This window comes from Tubulanus polymorphus, chromosome 3, assembly GCF_964204645.1.
Source record: "Tubulanus polymorphus chromosome 3, tnTubPoly1.2, whole genome shotgun sequence".
Lineage (NCBI taxonomy): Eukaryota > Metazoa > Nemertea > Palaeonemertea > Tubulaniformes > Tubulanidae > Tubulanus > Tubulanus polymorphus.
In genome coordinates, this window is record NC_134027.1 from 17,541,707 (window position 1) to 17,568,749 (window position 27,043).

Here is a 27,043-nt window from a genome sequence, read left to right on the forward strand (position 1 = left end):
TTTTATATATATTGTTACATTAATAACTTTGTAATGACAAATAATGTGTTATAATCAGGGGCTGGTTTTATAGACTGGTATTAACTTTGTCCTATGGGTTAACTAAATTGAAAATGAATAGATTTAGCCCCCGGTTAAAGTTTTTAAAGTCTTTAACCCTTTCAATGCCACATAGTGTTTCCACTGCTGTACCGGAGGGAATTTAGGGGTTTATAGGGTTATATTTGAAACTTCATAGGATAGTTACCAAGGTATCTGACACAGAAAATTTATATAGCATGTTGTTGATAACTTTTGGGCCAACAATTTAGACATAAATGATTTGGATATAAGTGAACTTGCGGTCAAGGTCACATACTCCAAGATGGCCGCCATGAAAAAAATTCACGAAAAAGTTTCAGATAAACTGCTCTGTCTCCCAGAAAAATGCACTGATCTATTCAATTCCAACTGAAATTAAATGCCATATATCCTTACTTTATGTAGTAAAAATTTCAAAGCAATAGAACAACTACAAAAATTTATTTTTCCGCTCATTTACCAACTTCTCCACCGATATGTCGGAAGGCCGGATGTAAGGGGTTTCATTGGGGTATAATTTCAGGCCTCAGAAAATTTTAACTTATGTATTTGACACTGATACATTGTATACCATGGTGTTGATAACCATTGGGCTTACAAATAAGACAAATTATTTGAATATATGTGACCTTGAAGATGGACAGTTTCTGGTTCTTCATTATTGTTATTGGTGTCCGTTACCATGACAACCGTATCAACAGGGTCTAAAAAAATTGTCACTGATTTCATTTTCATCATCAAAATCATTGCTGGCACTATAAACCTACTTTCTGACTAAGTCACATCATCTGAACTGCTGCTGTCATATTCGTTGTCACTCTCAATTTGTTCACTACCAAATTCCAAGTCACCAGCATCACTGTCAGCATCATATATGAGCTGCTGAACCGTTTCATCCAGCCAAATTGTTTTTTTCATGGCTGTTGCCATCTTTGATTTTATGCAGATGGCAGCAACGGCTGATACTGATAGATATGCCCTTCTAGAAGAAGGGTTAAGTGATACCGTATCACATACAATACGGGTATGCTAGCTTGTCAATTTGTACCGTATGCCATACGGTAGTGGGATTGAAAGGGTTAAATCTGGCCCCAGGCCTTTATTTATTGTTTATTTTTCATTGAGAGATTTTATATTGCAAAATTTTTGAAAATATTAATATATATGTATATATAAGATATATAAGTTGGACAACCATTATTTGCCTTCTCTTTTTTTGTTTTTGCTGATGCTGTTATTAATCTGCTTTTAAGAGGTATTCAGTGATGTGCAACTGGAATGGTTTGATAGAGCATCAAACATAAACCTCAAAAGGAATTACCAGTGAATTACAAGTTTCAGCTCACGTGTAACTTTGAGGAAATATGCCCAAAAAACAAGCATAACTTTTAAAATTAAGACAGTAATGAATTCTGAATTACATTTCAACACAAGTGGTGACATGTATATTTGTTATACATGTAATTGTAATTGATAAGTTTAGATACATGGATCACTTAGTATTTCCATATTATATTGGTACCTATGCATATTTTGTAACTATAATCAATTGCAAACTTGTAGCTCAAGGCATATTCTATGATTGTGGTGAGTTTCAAGGACATTGGTTTTGTATATGGTCACTAGGGGGCGTTGAATAGTACAAACACTTAGTATTTTCATATTATATTGGTACTGAGTATATAAATGACGACCTGGGTTCAGCCTTATAGAAAAAAAATCACTTATTTGTCTTAACCCATTAGCTCTCAAGCCGCCCGTATCCGCCCCGGCACTTTTTTCTTAACGGTAACAGCTATAGTGGGATTCGAACCCAATAGCTTATGATAAACTACACACCTAAGTCCTCGAAATATGGAACATTAATCAACATCCTCCTATTTCAATTTCTCTAGTTCGAGTTTGAACATGACACATCCAAGCGCTCACTTCAAATCCTAGTAGGCTTGGATGAATAATAGGGGGTCAAAAGTATGCGATTTTGTAGGCCCACCTCATCAAATCTTCCATCATATGGAAGCCTTGGCCATTTACTACAAAAAACCCCAACTTGTAATGCATGGAAATAAACAGTAAATGAGCTAATTGGTACCGTGATGAACTTAGATTTACCTCGAATTTTCTGAGGAGTCATTGACACTACATTGTTCAATTCCTGAGTGCTAATTGGTTAAATCAGTAGAATTAAATTTGGATCATTGACCTATATAGTGTATGCATCTCGGCTGCAGCCGTGTCTTAGCGCCACAATGATGCGTCATCTTTGCCAAACAAACATACACGTGTGTGACTCGGTACTCATAGCCTATACATAAAATCTATAAGACAACAGCATTCCTTCACTATATTCACAGCTCTACTGCTGGCTATTCATGTATGTTTGTTGTGTTATGTATAACAGTATCAACGCTATACCTAAAGAATTTAGGCTGACGTGCAGAGCACGCATATTAGCTATTCTTCACTGCAATGACATCAGCAAACGCGCACCTGCTGTGTATGGCAAACTGGTGAAAATAGCCGACTTCGAAGTCTTATTTCTCAGTAATGGCTTTACTAAAATCAAAATTAGTTACACACTTATCAGTTATACGCATATCACATTTAGAAAATGGATTTTACACAATATTCTATGTAGAGGGAAGTGATTCATTCTTCGAAAAGTTTATGTCTTCTGTGTTGCTTTACTTGTCACTCGCACTAATTGAAGATACTGATGTTGTGGTGTTCTTACGCAGTTTAACTATTTCATGCGTAATTAAAACTTCGATTTCTTCCCTTCCATCATTTGTTTCAATTTTTACTCGCACTTCATCGTAGTAAGTGCTTTAAGTTTTTTGTTCGAACAAGTTTATTGTTCGATCAAAAGGTTTCTTGTTCCAAACAACAAAATTTTGATGGAACTAAATGGTCTTTTCGTTATAATGATTTATCTTTATTCGAACAAAATAATCTTTTCACTCGAACACACGGGTATAATCTGAACCTTGGTTTTCTTTGTGTCCAATATCCATATCATGCCTTTTAAGTTTAAGCCCATCTTCCATGTCTCTGACCATGTACGGAACAGCTTGTTTAGGTCGTTTTGGAAATTTAATCGGTCCGGTACATTTTGGATTACTGAGTATATTATTTATCACGACAGTGAAGAGAAGAGGACTTAGGATTCTACTTTGCTTGACTCCCTTAGTTAGGCCGACTTATTCCGAGGTGTTCCGTTGATTTCCACCTGTTTTCGTTCGGAGATAACTGCTGAGCCATTAAAGCGACCCATCATTGATACTGTTTCCCAATAGCTTGTTTGGTAATGGCTGATGTTGTACTTATCAAATGATTTGTGACGAAATCCATAATGACAAATTAAGACCTAACAGTCGATTATCCAGAGTCAAATAAGACCATCTGATCCAGTCATACATGGCTTCGAGTAGGTATAATTGACTGTTTGTCGACCTTCCTTTTATAAAACTGTGTTGACTGTTGAACAGGATTGTAAGACTGTGCAGAAAACCCTTTATCGCTGCTTTGCAGCTATATTCTTATATCTGTTATTTTGTTCAGCACGTCAACTTATCAGATTAAGATTGAGTTCTTAATAGAAAAAATCAGATCTTTAGTGATCGATGTGATGTAATCAAACTGCTTCACGAATGCATGTTGACATCAATTAACATTTATTGAGTACACGTGGTTAGTTCAGTTTTACAACAAGTACATATACACAAGCTCTATATGCCAACGGGTACGATTAGTTTATGCAACTCCCAACGGAACTATGAAAGCACCAAACAAGGTAAATCAGTACTTTTACGTGGTAGTGTGGATCCACATATCCTGGATGTGTGTCGCACTGCTTCAAAATAGTCGTATGCTATAAACTGATAAGAATTATTTGGTGAAATCTTTGTGCGCTTCTGAGTACGACACCAGCAAGGCAGAAACCCGTTGTCGCTGCTTTGCAGCTATATTTTTAATTATTATTTTGGGGGTAAAGTTGGTAGACCTGGATGTTTACTTGAGAATGAAATGTTGAAATGCAAAACAAATCATGCGTGGCTGAGCACTAGCATGTTTATGAATCGCCCAATCGGTGTCGAACCAAATTTGCGGATTGTTCCTTTGTGTACGTCTATTGTTAAATGACCACCTGCCTGTTGGAAAATTGATTTAAAATCACTCCTTGTAACTTTTTCCTATTGGAAAATGTAAAAACCAAGTAATTCAAAAGACCATCAGCAGGAATCAAGGACTTAGTGTCTGGAAAGTAACAGATATTGAGAAATACTGAATCTGATGTATCAAGATATATAGAAACCTGCTTCAGGTGATTTAATTGTCTGGTCTCCAATTATGTGAAGTGCAAGCGGAACATTTATAAATAAGCGTATATAATGCAATAATCCTTATTAGGGTTTCTGCTGCCTCGGCAGAAACCCTATTGGATTCCTGCTGATTATCATTCTAACATATTTTCCACTGAGTTTCGTCAAATAAAAATCATCTTCTATTAGATTTGACTACTAACAACTTTGAAACGAAATGCTTAACTCTGATAGTAATATAACAGTCTCTTTCTGCGCGTAGTTTCTATGGATGTACTGTGCTTCCTATTTTAAACTTGAAGTTACTTAAAGATAAGACCGGTGGAAAAAGCAATCATTAATCATGGTGCGCATACTGGCTCGAATCTGAAAGTTTGTGACGTCATTTCATAAATAAATAAAGAAGGAAGGCTCCGAGAATATCCAGGTTACTGTGAATAACTGGGGTTCGACCATTCACAAGTTAAAAATGTACTTCCTTGTTTGTGAAGTAAGTTTATTCATACTGTTATTAAAAGCAGTTCCTTTTAAACAACCTATAATAGTATAGTTTTGTTCGTGGATATCAATACTTCGAAAAATCAACAGCGGTTTATTTATTTACTGTACCGGTACGCGTTATCTTAATTGAATTGAATTAGTCAGGTCCAAAAGGCGTGTAATACTGGCGTGTAATACTAGTTAGCATCAGAAAATGTCAGCGTCGGTGATACCTTGTTATCGTCGATATTAAACGGTCTAAAGTCAGTTTATACATCACATACATTACAAATTGCAGGTCCCTTGTACATGTACATCACATCGTGACGCAGCGGCGATGGTAATGTCATAGAAGAACAAAGTCAGTTGAAAACACCCACCCACTGCACCGATAAAAGAATGATTGCTAGCCAGAGACCAGTGACAGTTAGTAATGGGGAGTGATGGTACCGTTCGTGGTTATGTTTTTATAATGGTTATTGGACGTGAATTTCATATGTGAATTGTAGTCCCCATCTGATCGCTTGACTTGTCAGACTGACTTGTCACTCCTCTACTAATAGTAACACCATAAGGCCTTCCCTCCTGCATAGTTTACCCTATAGGCCAAATTTGTGCTTTGGGCCAAATTCGGTTTTCTTATCTAGTCGACTTTTTTTCAGAACTAATAATAACCGAATATGTGCTTAAACTGTCACTAGGGAATGGTAAAAACACCGTAGCTTCGTTCTTTTCGATGTTATTTCCCCCAAAACCTGGCACATTAGTACTTTGCGCGTAGTAGCACATGCGCGTAGTAGCACATGAGGGTAGTAGCACATGTGGGTCAACATATCCATGTTGTGAGTTGACCCCTAGGTGGCACTTTCAAAAAAACGGAATGTAACAAATCGATTTCGGTTGAAATCTTTGCTCGCATCCCTGAACGACATTCTATCCAGAAAACCCGTTATCGCTGCTTGCAGCTATATTTCATACTTGTATTGGTTCGACTCCATTTTTAGGACCATTCAAAAACATGGTATGCTCAGCCATGCATGACTTATTTCTTGCATTTTAAAATTCCATTCTTGAGTAAACATACAGGTCTACCAACCTTACCCCCAAAAAATCTATAACAATTATAATTAATGAGTAATTAATCTTTCAGATACAGTAACACATTTTTACCTTCATGAAGTAGTCATGAAGGTTATAAGATGGTAGTGAGTTGATGACGTCATATTCGTGTCGCCACTTATAACTTGTTGGTGGGAGTTCGGAGGAAGATTTGTCAAACAAATAAATACTTTAATCTTATTAATGCAGAGGGTGAAATTTCGGTTTATTAAAATATTTCCCTAAATTATTAGAAAATGCCGATAGTAAGACCGTGGGAAAGTTTTTATCGTTGAATGGGCGAATCATGGTGGCAGAGTGCACCTGTGATAAGGCGGAAATAGTTCCATGTGAAGGCGAAGCTTTTAAATGATTAGACATTCGGAGGTGGTTTATCAACTTTTTTCAACTATAGTGCTGCTATTTTCCCAATCAACTTGCTAGATTTCGATCGTTTCTCATAAGTCAACACTTGTTATTCAAGTGTGATTTTGATGTGTGTAGAGATACATCGTGACTAGCGTATTGAATGGCGGCGCCATGTTTAAGCTGCGCGTTGATCGTTGAATAGTGGAAATATAGGGTGGAATTATCTTGATTTTATCCATACGAAGCTTATTAAAGGTTAGTGTCAACAAATGGTCCATTACAGTCGCTCTAATTTATGTGGAAAGACGCTCTTAACCGGCAAAACCATGTTCTGTTTCATGTTATCGTTGGCCTACGTGACTGATCTTGCTTGAGCGTTCGCTGCCGGCGCGCCGCTTCAAAGTTATAAATAAAGTACTGTATAAACTGTATAACTGATTGTTAATGACATACAACAAATAAACCTTTAAAGAAAGGTACCCAGTGTCTGACATTCTACTGAAAAATTCCGGATTCATTCACCGCATAGTTTTTTCTTAGTGAGCATTTTAGTATATGAATCAATTAAGATGATTGACAGACGCGGGTGCGGTTGTATCAGCTGTTGAATACGTTCGATGTAAACAATAATTTTAACCACGTGCGCGATGAAAACAGAGATATCAAACTAACAGGGATGAGAATTCCCCGTGGTTTACCGCGGATTTCGGTATTGAAAAATATCAATTTTCCAAATAGTCCAAAAATGATGTAAAAGTATGGGGGGGTTGATGATCTCACTCAAATGGTCCGGCGCGATCGGTAATCAGGTGAACCATAAAAACGTTCAGTGCCTGTTTCACTTATCGTCGTGTAAAAGTATCGCATTGCAATGCATATTGTTCATTGCAACACAGTGATTTTGTATCTACATTTGTACTACGATGAGTGTGTATGTATTTTATCGATTGGTTGCAGACAGGCGCGCGCGCAGCAACAGTAGTAATGTATATAGGCCTACTTTCTGCTGCCGCGCGTGTGTGGTGAACACCTTCCGATATTATACACTATGGGTGATGATTTTTAGTGAGCATTCATTGGCGCATTTTAACTGCAATAATTCAGGGCTCGACCCGCAATGCATGAGATGCTGCACGTCATCGAATGAGGATGTACCACATTGGAACTAGCCATTACCTTCCAAAATAATAGTCGTTCATGGGTTCAAGATCGCTCTAAGTGAAAACGCTTTAAATTTCTAAAATTTCCTTGGGGGAAGACCCCCAAACCTGCCAAAATAGCTTTGCGCCTTCGGCGCTTGCGAGTGCTGATGGCTTAGCCGTCAGCTGGTTCGCATGTGTAACTCAAGAAAACAAAAAAACCGCGGATTTTATAGGTCGGCGTTCTCATCTCTGAACTAAGAAGCACTGAATTTCTTAATTACATGTGATTTGAATAAGCGTATGTGCTGGTTTTTCAAAAAGTCGAATCTTAAAGGCCCATTGGTATGATCAGTAGATAACCGGGTGGTAACAAGAGAAATCCCACAATAAGTTCAGCCAAAACGAGAAACTTAAATAGAAGAGTTATATATATTTGCGCAACGTTTCGGCTAAAGACTATTAGCCATCATCAGGCGTACTGAGTACAGGAGAATATTACAAGATATTTATACAAGACCAAAACAATAGAAGCAGAGTGAGTGATTAAAATATTGAAAGGGGAATAGATTAAAGTAATGACATAACAACTAGAAAACAATGCTAAAGTAAGCAAGGCAAACTAGGGGCAATGTAGATTAAAGTAATTAATAAACAAAGACACAAGCTAAAGTGATTAAAACGGGAGGACAAGCTAAGGGGTAATCAAATAAAACAAAGAGAAGGAACATGAAAGGCGATAATCAGTGAGTGAGTGGAAACAAGCAAACTATGATAAAGGCAAAACAATGGAGGGAATTAGTATAACGGGGGTACAAGAGAAGCGAGAAATTTGGAGATCAAAATGTTGTGGGGGGAGAAACCGTTATTCAAATTAACACAATTTTCCAAGTTTTCAATAATCAGGGCCGATTCCATAATGTGTCGTTTAATCTTTTCTGAACAGGGGAAAATTATGGAGGCATTTTCAAAATCAAAATTGTGGCTGGTTTCGTATACGTGATTAGCAACACCGCTTTCAGGCTTAAAATTCTTTACATCATTCTTATGTTCACGAATGCGCTTGTGTAAATCGCGTCCGGTTTCGCCGATATATATTCTTCAGATCTCGGCAAGCGCACAATTACCTCAGATCTCAACTTCCGGACCCGCATCTCTTCAACTTACTCAGCTCTATCGTTATGGACTCCGGTAACCGTCATTTTTCTGACAATTCTTGTAAACTTAATTCGAAACTTCAACAGCTCATTATTCTTAGTCCTTGGACTAAGTTTAGCAACACGGACATTATTGTGAATCTCTCCTCCGTTTCGCTCACGTTGTATCAACTTCAACTCCTTGGCTTCGGTTTGAACTTTTCTTTACCTCACCGCAAGACGAACATCCTGGATTTTATGTCGGAATTAGAACAGCGCAAGACATCTTCCTCGAATTTTGACTACAATTTTATGTTTATGAACTTACAAACTATTTGTGATAACCTCCGTTATAATTACTCAGAATTTTTACCTCGTCGTTTCAGGATTGCCCTCTCTGAACTTAGAAAACTAGACTCTGTTCGTATTTCAAAAGCTGATAAAGGTGGCAAAATTGTTCTCTTAGATATCTGTGATTATAATCAAAAAATGTTCTCCCTTCTTGGTGACTCTAATGTTTATAAACCATTGAAATCCAACCCTCTCTCACGTATGCAAGCTTCATTCAATAAGAATCTGTCTGGTATTATCCAACGGTTTCCGGACTCTAAAGATATTCTTTCGAAATTTCAATCACGTCTACCCTCCCTACCTTATATCTATGGGCTCCCCAAAATCCATAAGAAAGATGTTCCGCTGCGCCCCATTGTATCTAATTGTAATTCGCCCTCTTATCGTTTATCCAAATTTCTGGCTAAACAATTATCACCGGCTCTTGGTTCTTTCTCCGCCTCGCATTTACGACACAACCAAGATTTATTAGAACGGTTAAAAAACATTATTCCTGGTAACGATAGATTCATTTCGTTTGATGCTAGTTCTCTTTTTACCAATGTTCCTCTTAGGCCTACCCTTGATTTTCTTAAACGGAAACTTCCTTCGTTGGATTTCAATTTTGACATTCCTACTGATTGTATTATCGAATTAATTGAACTTTGCACCCAGAACTCCTTTTTTAGTTTCAACAATTCATATTTCGAACAGGTTTTTGGCATGGCTATGGGGAACCCGCTTAGTCCCATTTTAGCAAATCTTTTCCTGGAACACGTTGAAACCGAATTACTACCTCTTTACACAGATACTCTCCCTTAACTTTGGTTACGATACGTTGATGATATTCTTGCCCTTATACCTTTTGACTTTGATATTGATCAATTTCTCACATTTATTAACTCTTTTTATCCCTCCTTGAACTTCACATTTGAATTGGAAGTTGATGGGAAAATCCCTTTCCTTGATGTTTGTATACACAATTGTTTGTCTTGTCTAAAATTCTCGGTTTATAGGAAACCTACCCACTCTGGAACATACCTACATTATTTCTCCTTCACCGCTCATAACATTAAACTTAGTGTTGCCCAAAGCTTATTCCTTCGCGCATTAAGGATTTGTGACCCCCTTTTCTTGGATGATGAACTAACCCAGATCAAGACCTCTCTTAATAAATTAGCTTACCCCGACGACATTTTGAATAAAGCTCTCTTGAGAGCCCGTCGTTCACATTTCAGTCACTCTCAAGGGACCCGCGCGCGTAAACAGCCTATTATTGTACCTTTTGTTCCTTTTCTGGAAAAATCTAAAACTCCCCTCCATCTCTTAAACAAACAACTCATTTTTACTTATAACAACAAACTTAGTCGTAATCTTACTCATAACTCCCCCAAAATTGAACCCCTGAACATTGGTGTATATAAAATTCCCTGTAAAGTGTGTAACAAAATATATATCGGCGAAACCGGACGCGATTTACACAAGCGCATTCGTGAACATAAGAATGATGTAAAGAATTTTAAGCCTGAAAGCGGTGTTGCTAATCACGTATACGAAACCAGCCACAATTTTGATTTTGAAAATGCCTCCATAATTTTCCCCTGTTCAGAAAAGATTAAACGACACATTATGGAATCGGCCCTGATTATTGAAAACTTGGAAAATTGTGTTAATTTGAATAACGGTTTCTCCCCCCACAACATTTTGATCTCCAAATTTCTCGCTTCTCTTGTACCCCCGTTATACTAATTCCCTCCATTGTTTTGCCTTTATCATAGTTTGCTTGTTTCCACTCACTCACTGATTATCGCCTTTCATGTTCCTTCTCTTTGTTTTATTTGATTACCCCTTAGCTTGTCCTCCCGTTTTAATCACTTTAGCTTGTGTCTTTGTTTATTAATTACTTTAATCTACATTGCCCCTAGTTTGCCTTGCTTACTTTAGCATTGTTTTCTAGTTGTTATGTCATTACTTTAATCTATTCCCCTTTCAATATTTTAATCACTCACTCTGCTTCTATTGTTTTGGTCTTGTATAAATATCTTGTAATATTCTCCTGTACTCAGTACGCCTGATGATGGCTAATAGTCTTTAGCCGAAACGTTGCGCAAATATATATAACTCTTCTATTTAAGTTTCTCGTTTTGGCTGAACTTATTGTGGGATTTCTCTTGTTATCTTCTTACACGGATATTGTGTATCTTCTCGTCTCAACCGGGTGGTAAGCACTTGAGATTCTGCACAGTCGGCACCTCCCACTACAGCTGAGGCAGTGTGATGCTGTAGTGTTTGTTTATACTTCCACTTGAGCTCATGCTAATAAACTGTCATGGCCAATTTAAATTGCTCACGTTATATCAGACTAAGAGAATTAAAGAATAGAATTACCGTAATCAAGTTTCAACCATTTTTTTTAACACTAATACTGACAATCATAATCCGAGAATAGTTTGTCTATGTATAAATTCCATATATTTCTCTGATAGTTAAATGTGCAACTCTTGTATGTTTTCTTCTGTTTTTTTACGGTTTTTACTGTCTCCTGGCCGAGTTCTGATACTGGTGTAAGCTCGGTCAACGTTTTCATTCCAGTGGCAAACAGCAAAATTTGCTCTCATGTTGTATTGTTCATCGCTGAATGATATGCGTTTGTCCTGAAACAAGTTCATCACATTGTTGAAGGATTCGACATAAAACGAGTCCCTACAGTAGATGAAGCATTCTGGATGTTTGTACAAATAAGTACCGCGGATAACATTTCTCAACAGATTTTCCGCCACTGTCGACGTAATGACCACCATTGATGGTTCGTAATATGGATCTGTCTTGCAGCGCGATTCTGTACTACAGTTTTGATGTTCATTTTTATAATGATCTACGAGATTATCCAAGTTGACTCTGAGTTTTTTTTGGATCCTGATTACAATTCCGGATAGCCCACTGCATGTGGGTTCCAATTGCTTTTGACTTATCTTGGAGTTGCTCGTGCCAAGTTTTTCCATGGTTTTTCTTAGCACCGGCTGACACTTTTTCAATCCTTCTCAAGGCATTTTTTATTTCGTGCCACGTATCATTTTGGTTTGTAGCCCCTTGATCTCTCACGAATTTATTGACTGATGCACTATTATCATGGCTATGAATTCCGATCTGCAAACCTTTGTTGTCTTTTGTTTATCTAATGTACTCGTAGATACGCTCTGTACCTAAACGCTCGTGACGCTGTGACACTAGATCATCCGATTTGGTGACATGTTCACAGCGCAAAACTTTGTGACTTTTTTCACCAACTGCCACAACACTGCTGTCTTGGCATTTTTGCGCCACCCGTGCCGTGCGTCAGTCATTATATTGATGGTGCCCGGGTTCTCATACATTGCGATCTCTTCTAAAAGAGCAGTTTCAATACTTTTATCATGTTCTTCTTGAACGGCATCTACGTAACTATTTTGAATTTTTTTCAATCTTTCTGTCGAAATTTTGCCGATACCACTGCCTTCCGTAAGACGTTGATAGGCTACGTATATCATCCCTGAAGCGAGTAATCCATGTGCCAGTCGAGCGTTCACTAAGAATTCGCCATTTGGGAGATAAGATGATGATGACCATGACAATGAATGGAATTTTCGTGTCCGTTGACAATGCAGATTTACTCGTGCAACATGTCCAGTGTAGTGTATCTTTTTGATCTGCATCGGGCAGTCACAATAGCGCCAATGTAGGCTTGCCATCTCAATCAATTTCATTACTGCAGATTCACAAGTAACCATTAATTTTTGATCGACGTCACACTTGTCTGTGTTCACATAGTTTGCTATATCAATGTTGACAGTATCTGGCGAATTGTGTGCAAGCCAGTAATCCAAAATATTTTCCATTACTGTAGCATTACTGGCTAATCTAGTCGTTTGCTTCAACATAATATCCTTCACTTTCTTGATTTTCTCTAAAATGTTCTTTTTCACGGTATCATCTCCAGATATTTCGAGTTTAAAACTTTTCGATCGCCTTCTTTTTGCAGAATCCCCAGTATTCTCCATTTTGAAAAAACAGGTCACAGAAATTGAAATGTCGGTTGTCTTTGCTTTGAGTGAACGTAAACGACTGAATAGGCACAAAATCCACTATCTCTAGATTTCAGTTAGAAAAACTATGGACTCGGTCATGGACTAATTGTAAAATGCTATTTAGGGAACTTTGCGTATTATGTGCTGTTGCTATGTCACTGGCCTGTAATTTCAGTATGGGTGCATATAGTCAGTGTGCATGGTAACTGCTCCTTCTAAGTTAGTTTATTGCTCAAGTTCTTAAGTAAATTCATATAATGGCAGGATCCAGTGAAGAAAATGATTATATGGAGACAGAAAATAACGGAAATGGCTCACAGAAGCGTAAATTTGCTATAATGGTGACACCAGAACAAGAAGAATGTATACGTCATTTCATCAATTTCAACTGCTGGGATTTTGATGAAGTACTATCCTCCGAAAATGAATGCGATGATGATGAATATACAATCTTTCTCATCGAGCAAGACCAGTCTGCCTTAGAATGTGAAGACTGTTATTGTCGGCCGTGTGTAACTGACGAAAGTCATCGACAAATGTGGTGGGAATGTGAGCCCGGAATCCCTGATGAATCAAATCATCGCCCGAGAAAAATCGCGTATAGAAAGTTCTGGACCATGTTGTTCCACCGGGATGCATTTGCAGACAATCAATACAAGGCGAAAAAACTGGATGCTTTAGAAAATCATAAAATTGCTGTTTGGCATCGGAGAGATATGTTACCGGACTGTGTGCTGAAATGTGTACGATCATGGTATCCAAATTTAGCTGATCAACCATATATGGGACACAAGTGGAAGTAAATTATCTTATAATCACAGTTTGGAAATTATTTCTGTTCTAGTAGTTTACATGAATTGGATTAGTTATTCAATAAAATAGTTTCAAGGTATGTCACAACTCTTTCTATGGAATGCTGTATGGATCATTTTATAGGCTAGTATCCAGATATTCATATCATATTTGGTACCGTTAAAAAGCTCACAAGACGATGGATCTATCTAAAGCATTTCCATCGTTATTTTGTGTTTGCTAAAAAAAGTTTAATCTTTACTATAATATTTGCCTGATAGATCACATTACATCATATGGAGAACCACTTGAGGCGATGACAGGTTTGTTTATCAAGACACTGATAACAACAACTGATGAACTCTGGCTCAGCAACGGAAACCAACTCTAGTGGGAGGAGCTTTATGTCAATCAGTGGTTCAAAATATCAGTAAATCCAACTTTAAAATTCAAATTTTTGGCTGATTGGCTGCATTTGAGGTAGAAATGACATTGGATAACGCCTCCCATAACATTCATTTATCTATCTGACAAAAACCATGGTGAAAATCGACCTAGTTTTAGAGAAAACAAGGAAAATATGTACCCAAGCGCTGGAGCTCAGTTCTAACGGAATTGGTCACATGATATGGCATCCTCTGACATTGATTGGGCTTTTATACTGCCAGTGGGCCTTTAATTGACTCCTATTACATAGGCCTAAGCCAGGACCTCTGGAATTGAATTGAATTTCGACACAGAAATTTGCCTGTAATTTGCGATGAATCTTTTTGAAAATTAGCTTGAAGATTGGGTCTGGCGAGATGTCCACCCCTATTGTAAAAATATTGGTGATCAAATATGGCTGCCATTTGGGTGGCCATCTTGAATTTCTTGTTTGCACGATGCAGCCCGCAATTCTTGTTGGATTTCCACAAAATTTGGTGTGAGAATCAAGGTCAAGCTGTCTATGCCTTTTGTATATGGAGGTCATCTGCCTTCAAATATGGCTGCCAGGTCAGCCATCTTGAATTTCTAGCACCAAATGGCCTGCAATTCTTGATGCATTTTCAGCATACTAGGTGTAAGAATTTTGGTAGGTGAAATGTCTACCCCTTATTGAAAATTGAGTTCAACTATGGCCACCAGGGTTGCCATCCATCTTGGATTTCTTTTCAGCACGATGCCTAAACCAATTCTTGATGCATTTTTTCATGAAGTGTGATCTTTTGGGCAGCTAAAATGGGCTTGTCTTTTCATGTAAGGATATATTAACAGAAAATGAACATTATCGCCACATATCGCCTATACCTCTTAACTGTTTTAAAACTTGTTACATCGTTACAATGTAAATCATTTTGTATAACTTTGAATACTGAATCATTCTTCTTCTATTGCATCATGAAGGTACAAGGCCCGTGGGCCTCTTGTTTAAGACACTCTGTATTGTGATCAATTTTCTTGGACATTTTGAATTTTATTGGAATTTACCTGTAGAATGTAGTATGTTTATGTGTATCTGTAGTATGTTTATGTGACAGTCGAATCAGTACTGTCAGGGATGATGTGATAGACTTGCTTTAATGTGTCCTTTTATGTTGTATATTGTATGCACAACTACGTATCGTACTACCATGGACTTCATTTTAGAGATATTTTATCTGAGTCCAACTGATGAAGTCAGACTTAATTGTATATTATGCACTCTTAATTCCAAATGGTCCAGGACTTCAGAAATTGACTGACATGTTCATATCCGATTAACGCGTGCTCTACTGTATTCATTTATGTTTCATTCTGGTGTTGTATGTAGGTGGTGGATTATAGATGCATTACTTTCGAAAAAACTGATGCTGCACTAATTCAAACTGATTGAAATCATCATCGGGTTTGAGTTTGATTGTATGGTTAACCCTTAACCTGCCGGCAGCTTTAATGTTAAGTCCTGTGTGTGCCAGGTGATTTGCGTGTTAATGAAATTTACTCATCGAATCCTCATAACTTCCAAACATTTCTATATTGGGCATTGAAACTTCACAAAGTTGTAGTTTATAGTCATAGCCACGGGTTAATGGTGAAAAATTAAACTTCCGACTTTTGAAAGAGGGGATCCACTGGGTGGGGTCATTTTTGGGGGTCAAGCGCAAAACGACCTCCTAGAAAGTCAGAATACTCACAATTTCGTGTTACATTGTCGATATTCATAAATAAAGACTCTGTAGATTACTATATACATTGTAAAAACCTTTATTATTATTCTGATTACAGTCTAAATGTTAAAATCTTCATTAAAATCCCAAAATATCGAATTTACGGGCCGTTTTTGAGGTCAAAATTCTTCAAAATGAGAAATTACTTCCGGGTTTGTATTCTCGAGTATCAGCAGTGCTGTGCGTTAAGAACTTCGTCTCAATGTGCTGCGAGGTGCTTGTGACATAAAAACAAACTTTAAAGGCGAGATAGGTCACGCTGTCAACTACAGTCGCCTACGGCAGTTCCCCAGTGTGTCGACTACAGTCGTCTAGGGCAAGTTAAGGGTTAAACATGTCTACATCTTCTGGAATTAAAAAAATGAAATTTTGGATGATTCATAGTACTTCTTGCAGATGTTGTCGAGTGGGTAATGATTATTGCAATCTTCATTGCATTATTATCCAGCTACTTCAACTCTTCTCAGTTGTCTTGTCCCCATTTACATGTCGTATATAAAATGATAATACCTTCTGTTTAATTTTTAGAGCCAAAACTGAAACTGCAAGTTAAAAAGGAATGTTATAGTGGTGGAGAACAATTGAATACTGGTAATGATGTGACAAACAAATACTTCAAAGAATCCAAAGGATTTTATGTTCGACTGTATGGCCTTGGAAAATCGGTTGTCTTGAAAATTGCAATAGCTAAGATTCAAACTCTATGTAAGTTATCTCATATTTATATTCCAGTTTCTTGTCTCATGTTTATATCCAGGTTTCGTCGGGTCAATTGCTTCAACTACCATGCATTGGGATGACCCATTTGTATACCTTACTATGCATTGCTATGCAGGTATATGAAAGTCACAAAATTGAAAAGTAACTCGGGCATTTCCATGGCCGACCAATTGAAGAAGGTGTTTTCTCGGCGAGTGAGTGGTTCGGTGAGTGAATGCGGCTGTCCACCTGGCTGAGCTAACATTAAAGTGATTTTTTTGCTCTGCTGAGCAAACGATAGAATTCATCAATCTATAGGCCAAGCATAATTTTAAAAAGTTGTTTTCTCAGCTGAGTGACTGATGCAATTTCGCAATCTCACTAGACTGAGTGACTGAAATCTATTCACTAAGAGCTAGAATGTGTTTTGCTCTATATACGGTACATCGGTACGGTACCCATTTACATAATATTTCATGACAAAAATCACGATACATTACGTAGGTTGAGTTTACTATAGAGTATACAGTTCTAGGTGAAAAAACCGGACGATAAAAGTTTTGACTTGACGAATCTTGATATGTAGCTAACTCGGATTTTTCTTAGAAAACCCCCAAAATCCGACCTACTCAAAGTCGGACATTTTCCCGTTGGCCCAAAGTGTTCAACTTGCCAGTTCTACTGTACATTATAATCGTTGTCAAATACAAATTGTGATGATACAACAATTAGCTATGGACTGGACTAGTGAATAAAAGGTCACGCAAAATAAGAAGCTTAGTGGCAAAATACATATTTCTAGAGCAGTGGAAAGGTAGGTCTACTCATAACTGAAACCTGTATAGGTTCATAACTGAAACCTGTATAGGTGCGATATGTGATGGTGCAAGAAAGCCTTTACTAAAGTTAAAACCATTTCATGATGACACTAAACATCAAACGGTTAACGGTACCACCCAACCATGATACGATATCACCAATATAGATTAAATTTTACTGGAGTTGTTTATTGGAGGAAAATATCATTGTTTAGTATGCTGAGACCAATTGGTCGACTGACAGTTTATTAGGCCAGCCGTAGGCTGAGCCTATTACTATACAAATGGAGCGAATTTAAATGACATGGTTTCCACACAAAAGGCTCTTTCGCTTGCCAAGTGAGGGCATATTCGAACAAATCACGTATTTAAGCGTAATCCATTCTCGGAATGGAAGCATGCAGAATTTTGAAATAGGGTTTCATAAAAAATTTTTCTGCATTTTTCACGAAAATTAAATCGGGAAAATTTCAATTTTTATCAGCCAATCAGGAAGTTGTGTCTTCCCTGTGATTGGTTTATCTGAAAATATCAGCAGCTGTTCACGCGAATTATCGTGATTTCATTTCTGGCGCTTTTGAGCATGACATCATGTATCAACACGTGACAATACTTCCGCGTTCGCTACGTGTTCGCTGATTGGCCCATTTACTGGGAAATTCCACAGAAGCCTAATGTGGTTTGTTACAAGTGCTGTGATTGGCACGACCCGATTCTGGCACGGCTTTAGCTTAGTGGGTTCGAATCCCTTGACGGGTGAAGATGATGGATCCTATCAATATCTATTGAAACAAATAAGTTTCCAGGTTGGGCCGTCGCGGATATCTACCGAAGTGTTCCGGTTCGATATTTCGAGGTTTCTTTGAATTTTGGAGTGATATTGAAATCCGGTAAATACCGGCGGTAGATTGTGAAAACCCATTGCATGATATTTGTATTACTTAATCAACGAAAAGCATCGGGGCCGCGCCAGGAGTTTTCGTGATTCAAGTAGCGCAATAGCCTACTTCTTCGTCCACCTCAATTTTCTCTCCGCCGATCTCTGACACGGCTCTGTTGCCGTCGGCGCTTTGACTGATTGCACTTTCGTACCACCAAAATTTTTTATTTCTATATCAGGGAGGTCTGGAGAATAAAAAAGTCAAAATTTAGATATCACATAGGCCTGATTTCATTGAATAAGTCGACCATGGTCGTTACGTTTCCATTCTAATTACCACCTAAAACCGTCTGAACAATTTTGTCACAACCAACACTTCGTTTACAGAAATCAGGTGTTCACGTGAACCCGCGGTATCGTCTACTGTTTTACTTCCGGGTTTTTTTTTAAGATTTAAAATTGTATTTCAAGATCGATTTCTATGAAATCTTTAGTTGATTTGGTGTTTGGGAGGAATTTTTATTTGGTCTACAGAAAATTCATCCTTGACAATTGCGCAAAGTTCGCAATTGCGTTGAAAAATTATAGGTTTTACCAAATCGGGTGTATGACCTTGATATGCTAATTAGCCATGTGCTCGAATTGCAAATTCAATCAAATTTATTCTGCCAAAAAAATGTTAAATCCAATTCGCTTTCCGAGAGTTAATGGTATGCTGCATGGAAAATTGTTTTGAGATGGGTCTTGAAGCTATTGAGGTCGAGAGATAACCATCTAGATAGTTCATGAGAGTTCCAAAGTTTTGAAGACGCTTCAAGGTAATGTCTTGATATTTGGTTTATACGTGTATCTACCCTAGACACATCTTCAGTCCAAAAACTGGCCCTGTCAGATTCAAGATGGCCGACTGGCAGCCATTGTTGTTCGCCAAAATCAGCACTTTTTACACATTTTTGAAGTTTTTGAGGGAAATTTTGAAGACACTTTTATCAATAACCTTGATCACTCGTATATATTTGTATCCCCCTAGGGCCCATCGGCATGAGAAAAATTGGGTCGATCGGACTCATGATGGCCGTCCTGTGACCTTTTTTGTTCCCAAAAATGTCAATTTTGGCCTGAATTCAGAGTCCTGTAGCTTTCTAATGGTGTGCCATTTTTCATTGCAATTTGTAATGGGTATTCTTTGGAAAGGGATCTTTTATATCCGAGAGGGTATTTTTGACCAGGCAATTCTGACGCAATTGGCGGCCATCATGGCGTCATCAGTACTCATTCGTAGGTGGAAAAAAAGTTTTTCCACATCATATTGATACTTACGCATATTTTGCTACCATAATCAATTGGAAAGTTGTAGCGTTCTATGATCGAGGTGAGTTTCAGCAAACAGTCCTCTGAAAGCTCTTCGGCTATAACCATGGGTACCTGAAATTTCAGACCACCTAGTTCTAAGATAACATCAGCCTCCCCCCAGAGTGACAGGGCCTGCCCATTTGCTGTGGTGAGGTTCCCAACTACCGGTCTCAGATCCCGAGGGGACCCAGCCCCTAGGCTGGCTTCCCACACTGAGGATCTAAGGACGGTTACCGAGGCCCGCGTATCTAAGAGCATCGATGCAGTTGCCCTCGTATTAATCAAACCCGAAACATATAGCCCCGTGTCCTGGACGCAAACATTCCCAATAGATAGTGTCTTGTCCTTAGTAGCCGTGTGGCGGTCAGGGTGTAAACCATTGTCTGGTGTCCCACCTGTCACGATTCCCACATCTAGGACTGGCTCCGTCTCACAAGGCTGGAGGTCGACCGGTTTCCGGGGGGTCGTAAGACAGTCCGGGTGTGAACCATTGTTTGATGTCCGATCTATCACGATCCCCACATCTTTGATTGAATCTGTCTCCCGTGGCTGGGGGTCAACTGGTTGTCGGAGGGTTGTGAGGTAATCTGGGTGTAAACCATCTTCAGGGTGTCCAGACACCCCTAACTCACCACTTTGTACCAGTCTGATCTTCCTGCCTCGGCCCCCTATAGATGGACTTGTCTCCAACCTAGGCCTTCGGTGTGGGGGTACATACTTAACAGGCTCGGGGCACTCTAATTTGTCGGGTTTGCTCTGCCCCTTGAGCGACCCATGTGACCTGGGGACATCGACTCGCGGGGTGATCCGGGGCTCTGCAGCGCCAACACAGGTCTACATTCCTGGATGGGATGTTTTGTCGTCTGGGACCACTTCCCCTCGTGGAGAGGTCGGCAACGGTAGTCTCCAGTGTCTCCATGCAGGTGGATAGGCTCCGTACCAACCCCACCAACTCGCTCATTAGGCCTTCATTTTCAGGGGTCGGATGCACCTGGTTGATAGTCCGCTTTGGCTTCGGGTCCTGCTAAGACGGCGGGCCGATTCGAGGCCACAGGCTGTCCTTACTGCCCCTGCCAGGGTCTGTGGCTGTGAGACGTAGAGCGACTCCTTAGCATTGGGAGGTAGATTCACTCCGCACATAAACTGGTCCTTGGCCAGTTCGTCTTGGAGGTCTGGACATATCCTGGGGTAGGCGCTCTGAACCAGGTCCGTCAACGCATCAGAAAATGACCTAAGCTCTCCTGACTTTTCTGTTCGCGGGATTTGAGCATCATTTTGAAGTCCCCAGGAGTCCGGGTCTGTTCCAGACGGTCCAGTATCTGACAACTGAAGTCGGCATAGGGGATATCACTGTCCAGTCGAAGATTCTTGACAGCCCTGTACGACTCATGATCGAGGTTCATCAAGATGTGTTGTTTTCTTACCTCGCCATTTTCCAGGACGCGGCTGATTTTCATCATGTCCGCGTAGGTGTCGAAACGTTCCAGCCATATGCGAAAATTGTTCCCCATGCTGTACGTCTTCGGAGCTGGTACTCTCACCTTAATATCCCCCTGGTCATGGCCCTCCCTATCCATGTTCTTAGACATGAACTTGGTCAGCGAGTGTAAAAATTCGCCAACCCGGGGGCTGTCAGTGTCAACATCGCTCGTATCTAGGTCAGGATTTGGCTCTTGAAAACTGTCGGCAGTGGCCATAATGCGTAAAATAAACAGGGGTAGCATTAAATACGAAAAATATGTAACCAAAGGTCTTGCCCGGATAGGTATCTATAGTCAGTTAACAGGTTAACACTTCTCTAGGCCTAATTGTATAAACCGACCGCAAAAACAATCGTTATAATCAGCAAGAGAGTAGGATTGCAAACCACAAACGGTGTCAATGTAATTCCTAATTAAATATTGCTAACCATGGAAAGTGTCAATGTTATTCTAAGAGAGCAATCTCGGGAAACGTTGACAAAATATTCACCTCTCGTCGTTGGTAGCGAGCCGGCTTGTATCAGCTTCAATTTTCGCGTCAAATCTTCACGGGATCGATCCCTGACCGCTGCCACCAGTGTAACGAATCTCTTCGGTCGCTTCAATTCACGAATGTGGATGGGATGTCTCCTTTTGTAGACCGATTTCCATCAATAAACACGAACAATAGAATACAACACGGCTTCTTTATTCTGCCACACGATTCTAAGAGACCGCTTCCGGTCTTACAGGTTTACATAAAGATACGGATACGGTTTAAACTAAACAAGGGATACGGACTCGGTTAAGCCTAGTCCGCCACATAGAGAATCGCTTATTACATTTCACATTCCCAAAGAGTATCTTCAGAATCTTCAGATTTTAACTGAATCACTAAATACAACTATACCCCAAACTATAGCGTGAGTATGAGTTTTTCACTACTGGTTTGCCATTTATAATTGAAATGTGTGATGGGTAATCTGTGAAAAAGACATTTGATATATGGTACATGTCTTTTTGATCGGCAAACAATCAAGCAATTGGTGGCCGTATTAGTGTCATCATTTGTCAATTGATATTGGTACCTATGCATATTTTGTAACCACAATCAATTGCCAAGTTGTTGCCCATAAGATGTTCTATGATTGTGTCAAGGTCACAGGTTTTTCTGTATGGTCACCAGGGGGAGTTGACCCTTACAAAAAATGTGATTTTTTTTTAAACGTGATATGCACATGTGTAAAAATGGGACATTATCACACGTGTGATATAAAAGATCACACGTGTGATACAGCCTGTGATACTGTATGTGAATCAAACGTGTGATACACACATGTCATATAACACAGTCATGTGTGATTTATAACGCATGTGATCTGCAGTCATCCTCATTATTTGAGCTCCACACGACTGTATTCACGAAGAAGTATAAATACACATTCATAATGGTCAAAATTTGACCACTTAATTCTCTGGACATAATGTCTTATCCAAACTTCACAATTTCCTAAAAACCCATTGCCTGAAAGGAGATCCTCATCCATAATGGCAAAACAAAATGTAGTTTCAAAATTACCAACCAAATGTAATAACTCACTTGTGTACATGTTAGTGGGAATTTTATTTTCAAATATTTACAGATTTACTTCGTCAATTTATACTGTTTCAGGTTTTGTCCAATCTTCTTTCTAATTTGGGCCGCGGTAACCCCCGATCTATACTTCAAAACATGATCTGGAATGAGACAAATTTATAAAACCTTTTAATATTGCACACAATTGCAAACAATAAACCAATAAATCAATATCCCTAATATCAATCATCTAGTCATCTGTATGTAGTCACTCCCTAAATTAATAATGGAAAATTCCAATTTCATTTGTAAGTGATTAATTCATATGTAGAAAGAATTGGCAAATACTGTTCAATACCGGCTGATCATTCAGTTCAATATTAAGGAATCAGTATAGTATGCAAACAAGTGTCTTTTTCATGACTGGACAGATTGTGATTTAAAAGGAGTTCATGGTGTTATCTAGGCCTACTTGAAAAAGCTAGGCATGGACATGTTGTACTTTGCCATGCATCAAATAAAGTTTGGATGAATTTGATTTAACTTATTCAGTACACGCCACAGATTTTACCGATTACAGTAAATTCAATCATCATCGTCGACTATAAATCTTTGATCAAACACAATAATACTTGCCTTGTAGCTTGAATTCAAATACCAGACTGTTCGAAACTAAGAAATTAACCATGAAAATTGACTAAAAACAGCAACAACTATCCTCGAAATAATTGCAAATGGTGCCGTGCATGCCTGCATGCTAATTCCCAGTCCTTTGCTAGCCGTCGTGAACGGTTTGAATCCCGTGACTACCTGATAATTTTTCGAAGTCGTTTTTTGAATATTTATATTTTTTTTTAAAACTCAACAGCGAATGCAAAAATATATAATAACCTTGTTGTATTTATTTAGCCGAATGAAAATACAAACTTGGAATGGACATTCGTACTAGGTTTTGCACAGTAGGCGCGGCATAAAATCTAACCACGTACATGTTGAAAATGTTGAAATAATGAGTACAGTTATGGAAATATTCTTATTCAAAAATGGACTCCATGACAAAAACGCAGATGTTCAGAATTTGGAACTAACATGGGAATGGTTCATATCCGAAGTGATCACATAAAAATACGTATTGCAGATTGGAAGAACTGATGTGAATCACATGTGTTATTCTATGACATGTGTGATCCCAGCGGTTACACATATGATCTGTGTTTTTGAGCCAATCACATGTGTGAATCACACATGTATTTCTCAATCACACATTTGTATTTCACAATCACAAGTGTGATCATGTGTTACTCACACATGTCATGGGCTCCACATCACAGATCACACGTGTGATGGCTGGAATCACATGTGTCTTTGTGTCTTTCACACCTTTCACACATGTAATGTGTGTTGTTCACACACATAACATATGTGAATTTTTTGTAAGGGGAATAGTAGGATAACTTTGTATTTCCTTATTATATTGGTAACTAGTCATATTTTTTTACCATAATCAATTGCAAAATTGTTGCACATGACATGTTCTGTGATTGTGGTAAGTCTCAAGATCAATGGATTTTGTGTATGGTCACCAGGGGGTTAACGTTAAATGGTAGAATAACTAAGCATTTCCATGTTACATTGGTACATAGGCATATTTTGTTGTACCAATCAATTGCAAAATTTGTGACATGTTCTAAGATTGTAGTGAGTTTCAAGGTCATTGGTTTGTCACCAGGGGGCATTATAAACTGAAATTCATAGGCATTGAAAATTGAAAGTTGAGCATTTGAAACCAATGGTGTCCCTGGACCCCTAGTTTTATGTGAGCATTTGTTTCATTGGTTCTCGGCCTTAATGACATATGTTTGATGCGATTGAAGACATGGCAAACCTCTTGTCGACGACATGGTCGGCTTCACAAAAAATTCTCTCAACAACTGATTTAATAGGAAAGTTCTTAGCTCTTGCATATAGAATTTCAGTGACCTTGATTTGTGGGCGTCATGTCTACAAGCGAATGATGTTTTATCTGTTTTGGGATATACGGGAAATTTCAGGAACAACCATCCTAACAATTATTATAAAACTTTCCCTGGTGCAGTGACCTGTACAGCCTGTAGGCTTTTACTGCTTTCTTCATTTTACAGCTTTTCACTGTTGTCACTATTATATTTTGTATTTCTTCGTTCTTGTTTTTGCAGTTTGTAGTACCTATAGTAGTTATAAGTGTCCAGGGACTGCAGTCTGTTTAGATCGAACGAGAAAGTGTGATGGTTATGATCATTGTGGAAATAACGCCGATGAAGTTGAATATATGTGTAATCCAAGTAAGTATGAGTATATTTGGAAAAGAAAATTTTCTGACATGGGTCAGAAAATCTGATTATATTCCTAATAATTCTAAGTTTTCTAGGATTTAATTTAACCACACTACCCACAGATTTCAAGTGTCTTGATTGTGATTGACCGCCATCTGTTCCTTCCTGGGTTCTAATGTAATTTGTGTAGGCATCTAAAGGAATTTAGAATAGTTTTTGAATGCTTTGTATAGGCGTAGAAGGTTATACAAATATTTTATAGACAACTGCCAAGGTGCTTTGGTGTTTGAGTTTGAGTGTAAGCTTTATTTTTCGCCTTTATTTTCTGTCCTACATCATACACCTATGTTCATAGATGGCATGTATAACAGCGGCTTCCATCTCCCTTCCTTAAAAAAACTAATTACAAGTAATACAAATTGTGTCACTTTCTGACAGTGGGTGCAGGTTCTCAAACTTGCTCATACGTTATTTTTATGCCCCCGGCTCAACTTAAGTTGAGAGGGGCATATAGATTTACCCTTCTCTGAGTACGCCGCCGCCACTGCAAGTGACGTTAACATCCTAGAGGCCGCGATTGTTGACCAATTGTTTTCAAACTTGGTATACAAGTAGGATATTTCTTGGGCCAGAATCCTATTTAAAATTAGGTGGATTCGATTCAAATTATGGCCACCAGGGGGTCGACATGAAGAACGACGTTAACAGCCTAGAGGCCGCAATCCGCAATTGTTGACCGGTTCATTTCTAGCTAAGTACACAAGTAGGATACCACTTAGGCCAGAACCCTATTTAAAATTGGGTCGATTTGATTCAAATTATGGCCACCAGCGGCTGACATGAAAAACAACCTTAACAGCCTAGAAGCCACTATTGTAGACCGATTCATTGCAAACTTGGTACACAAGTAGGATACCAGTTGGGCGAAAGGCCTATTTAAAATTGGGTTGATTCAATTCAAATTATGGCCACCAGGGGGCCAACGTGAACAACAACGTAAATAGCCTAGAGGCCGCAATTGTTGACCGAATCATTTCAAACTTGGTCCACGAGTAGGATATCACTTGGGACCGAATCTAAAATTGGGTCGATTTGATTTGAATAACGGCCACCAGGGGGCCGACATGAAAAATGATGTTTATAGCCTAAAGGTCGCAATTTTTGGCCGATTCATTTCAAACTTGGTACAAAAGTGGGATATCGTTTGGGCCAGAACCCTATTTAAAATTAGGTCGATTAAATTCAAATTATTACTAGAGCCTGCAATTGTTGACCAATTCAAATTATGGCCATCAGGGGAAAACAGCCTAGAGGCTGCGACTGTTGATCAATTGTTTACACTTTGTACACATGTTCTCTAATATCATTCTTGTAAAAATAATTGTGGCCATGATATTTCTAATGCATTTACCAAAAACCCTGTAACTTCACGTGGCGGTGAATTGTTGGCCCAGTACAAAGTTTGTCTCGCAAATGATTTGATTTTCTCTTGGCCCTGATATCCTTCATGCAGCCTGTTAAGCATTTCTCATTGCACATTTGTGGTTTACCTATGTGGTCACTTTTGAGCGAGTGCTTTATGGCATAAACGTCCGATGACCTACATTTATGACGTTTTGACGGAGATTCCTCATTAACGGGGTTCCCTATGGATCGCAACAACCAATCAGAGCCTGCTAGGGAGTCCCCGTTGATAGACTGTTTAGTAACACATTTTCCTTGCCAAACTTGTATTCTAAATCTATATTGTATGAATAGAAATATTAATTTGAAAATATTTTACATTCTAGAATACGGGATATCCACAAATTCAAGTTCTTGAATTACTCGTTTGATTGCGCTAGACAGAACCGGAAATTGGAACCTAAATCCTCCATGCTCTAGTTCATTTGCAATGAAAATCTCTCGCTTCAAGTTTTCAATGAGCGATATTTTACTTACTTTA

At 38.6% G+C, this 27,043-nt stretch overlaps 1 protein-coding gene across 6 annotated transcripts in view; it reads left to right on the forward strand.

Moving 5' to 3' along the window:
- Window positions 1-27,043, forward strand: part of LOC141901571 (uncharacterized) — a 232,547-nt gene that overhangs the window by 99,898 nt on the left and 105,606 nt on the right. For all 6 annotated transcript variants that reach the window (XM_074788894.1, XM_074788896.1, XM_074788897.1 and 3 more), the window contains 2 exons: window positions 16,529-16,705; window positions 24,982-25,107. In XM_074788894.1, coding sequence (XP_074644995.1) covers window positions 16,529-16,705; window positions 24,982-25,107 — 303 coding nt within the window. The remainder of the gene's footprint in view (window positions 1-16,528; window positions 16,706-24,981; window positions 25,108-27,043) is intronic.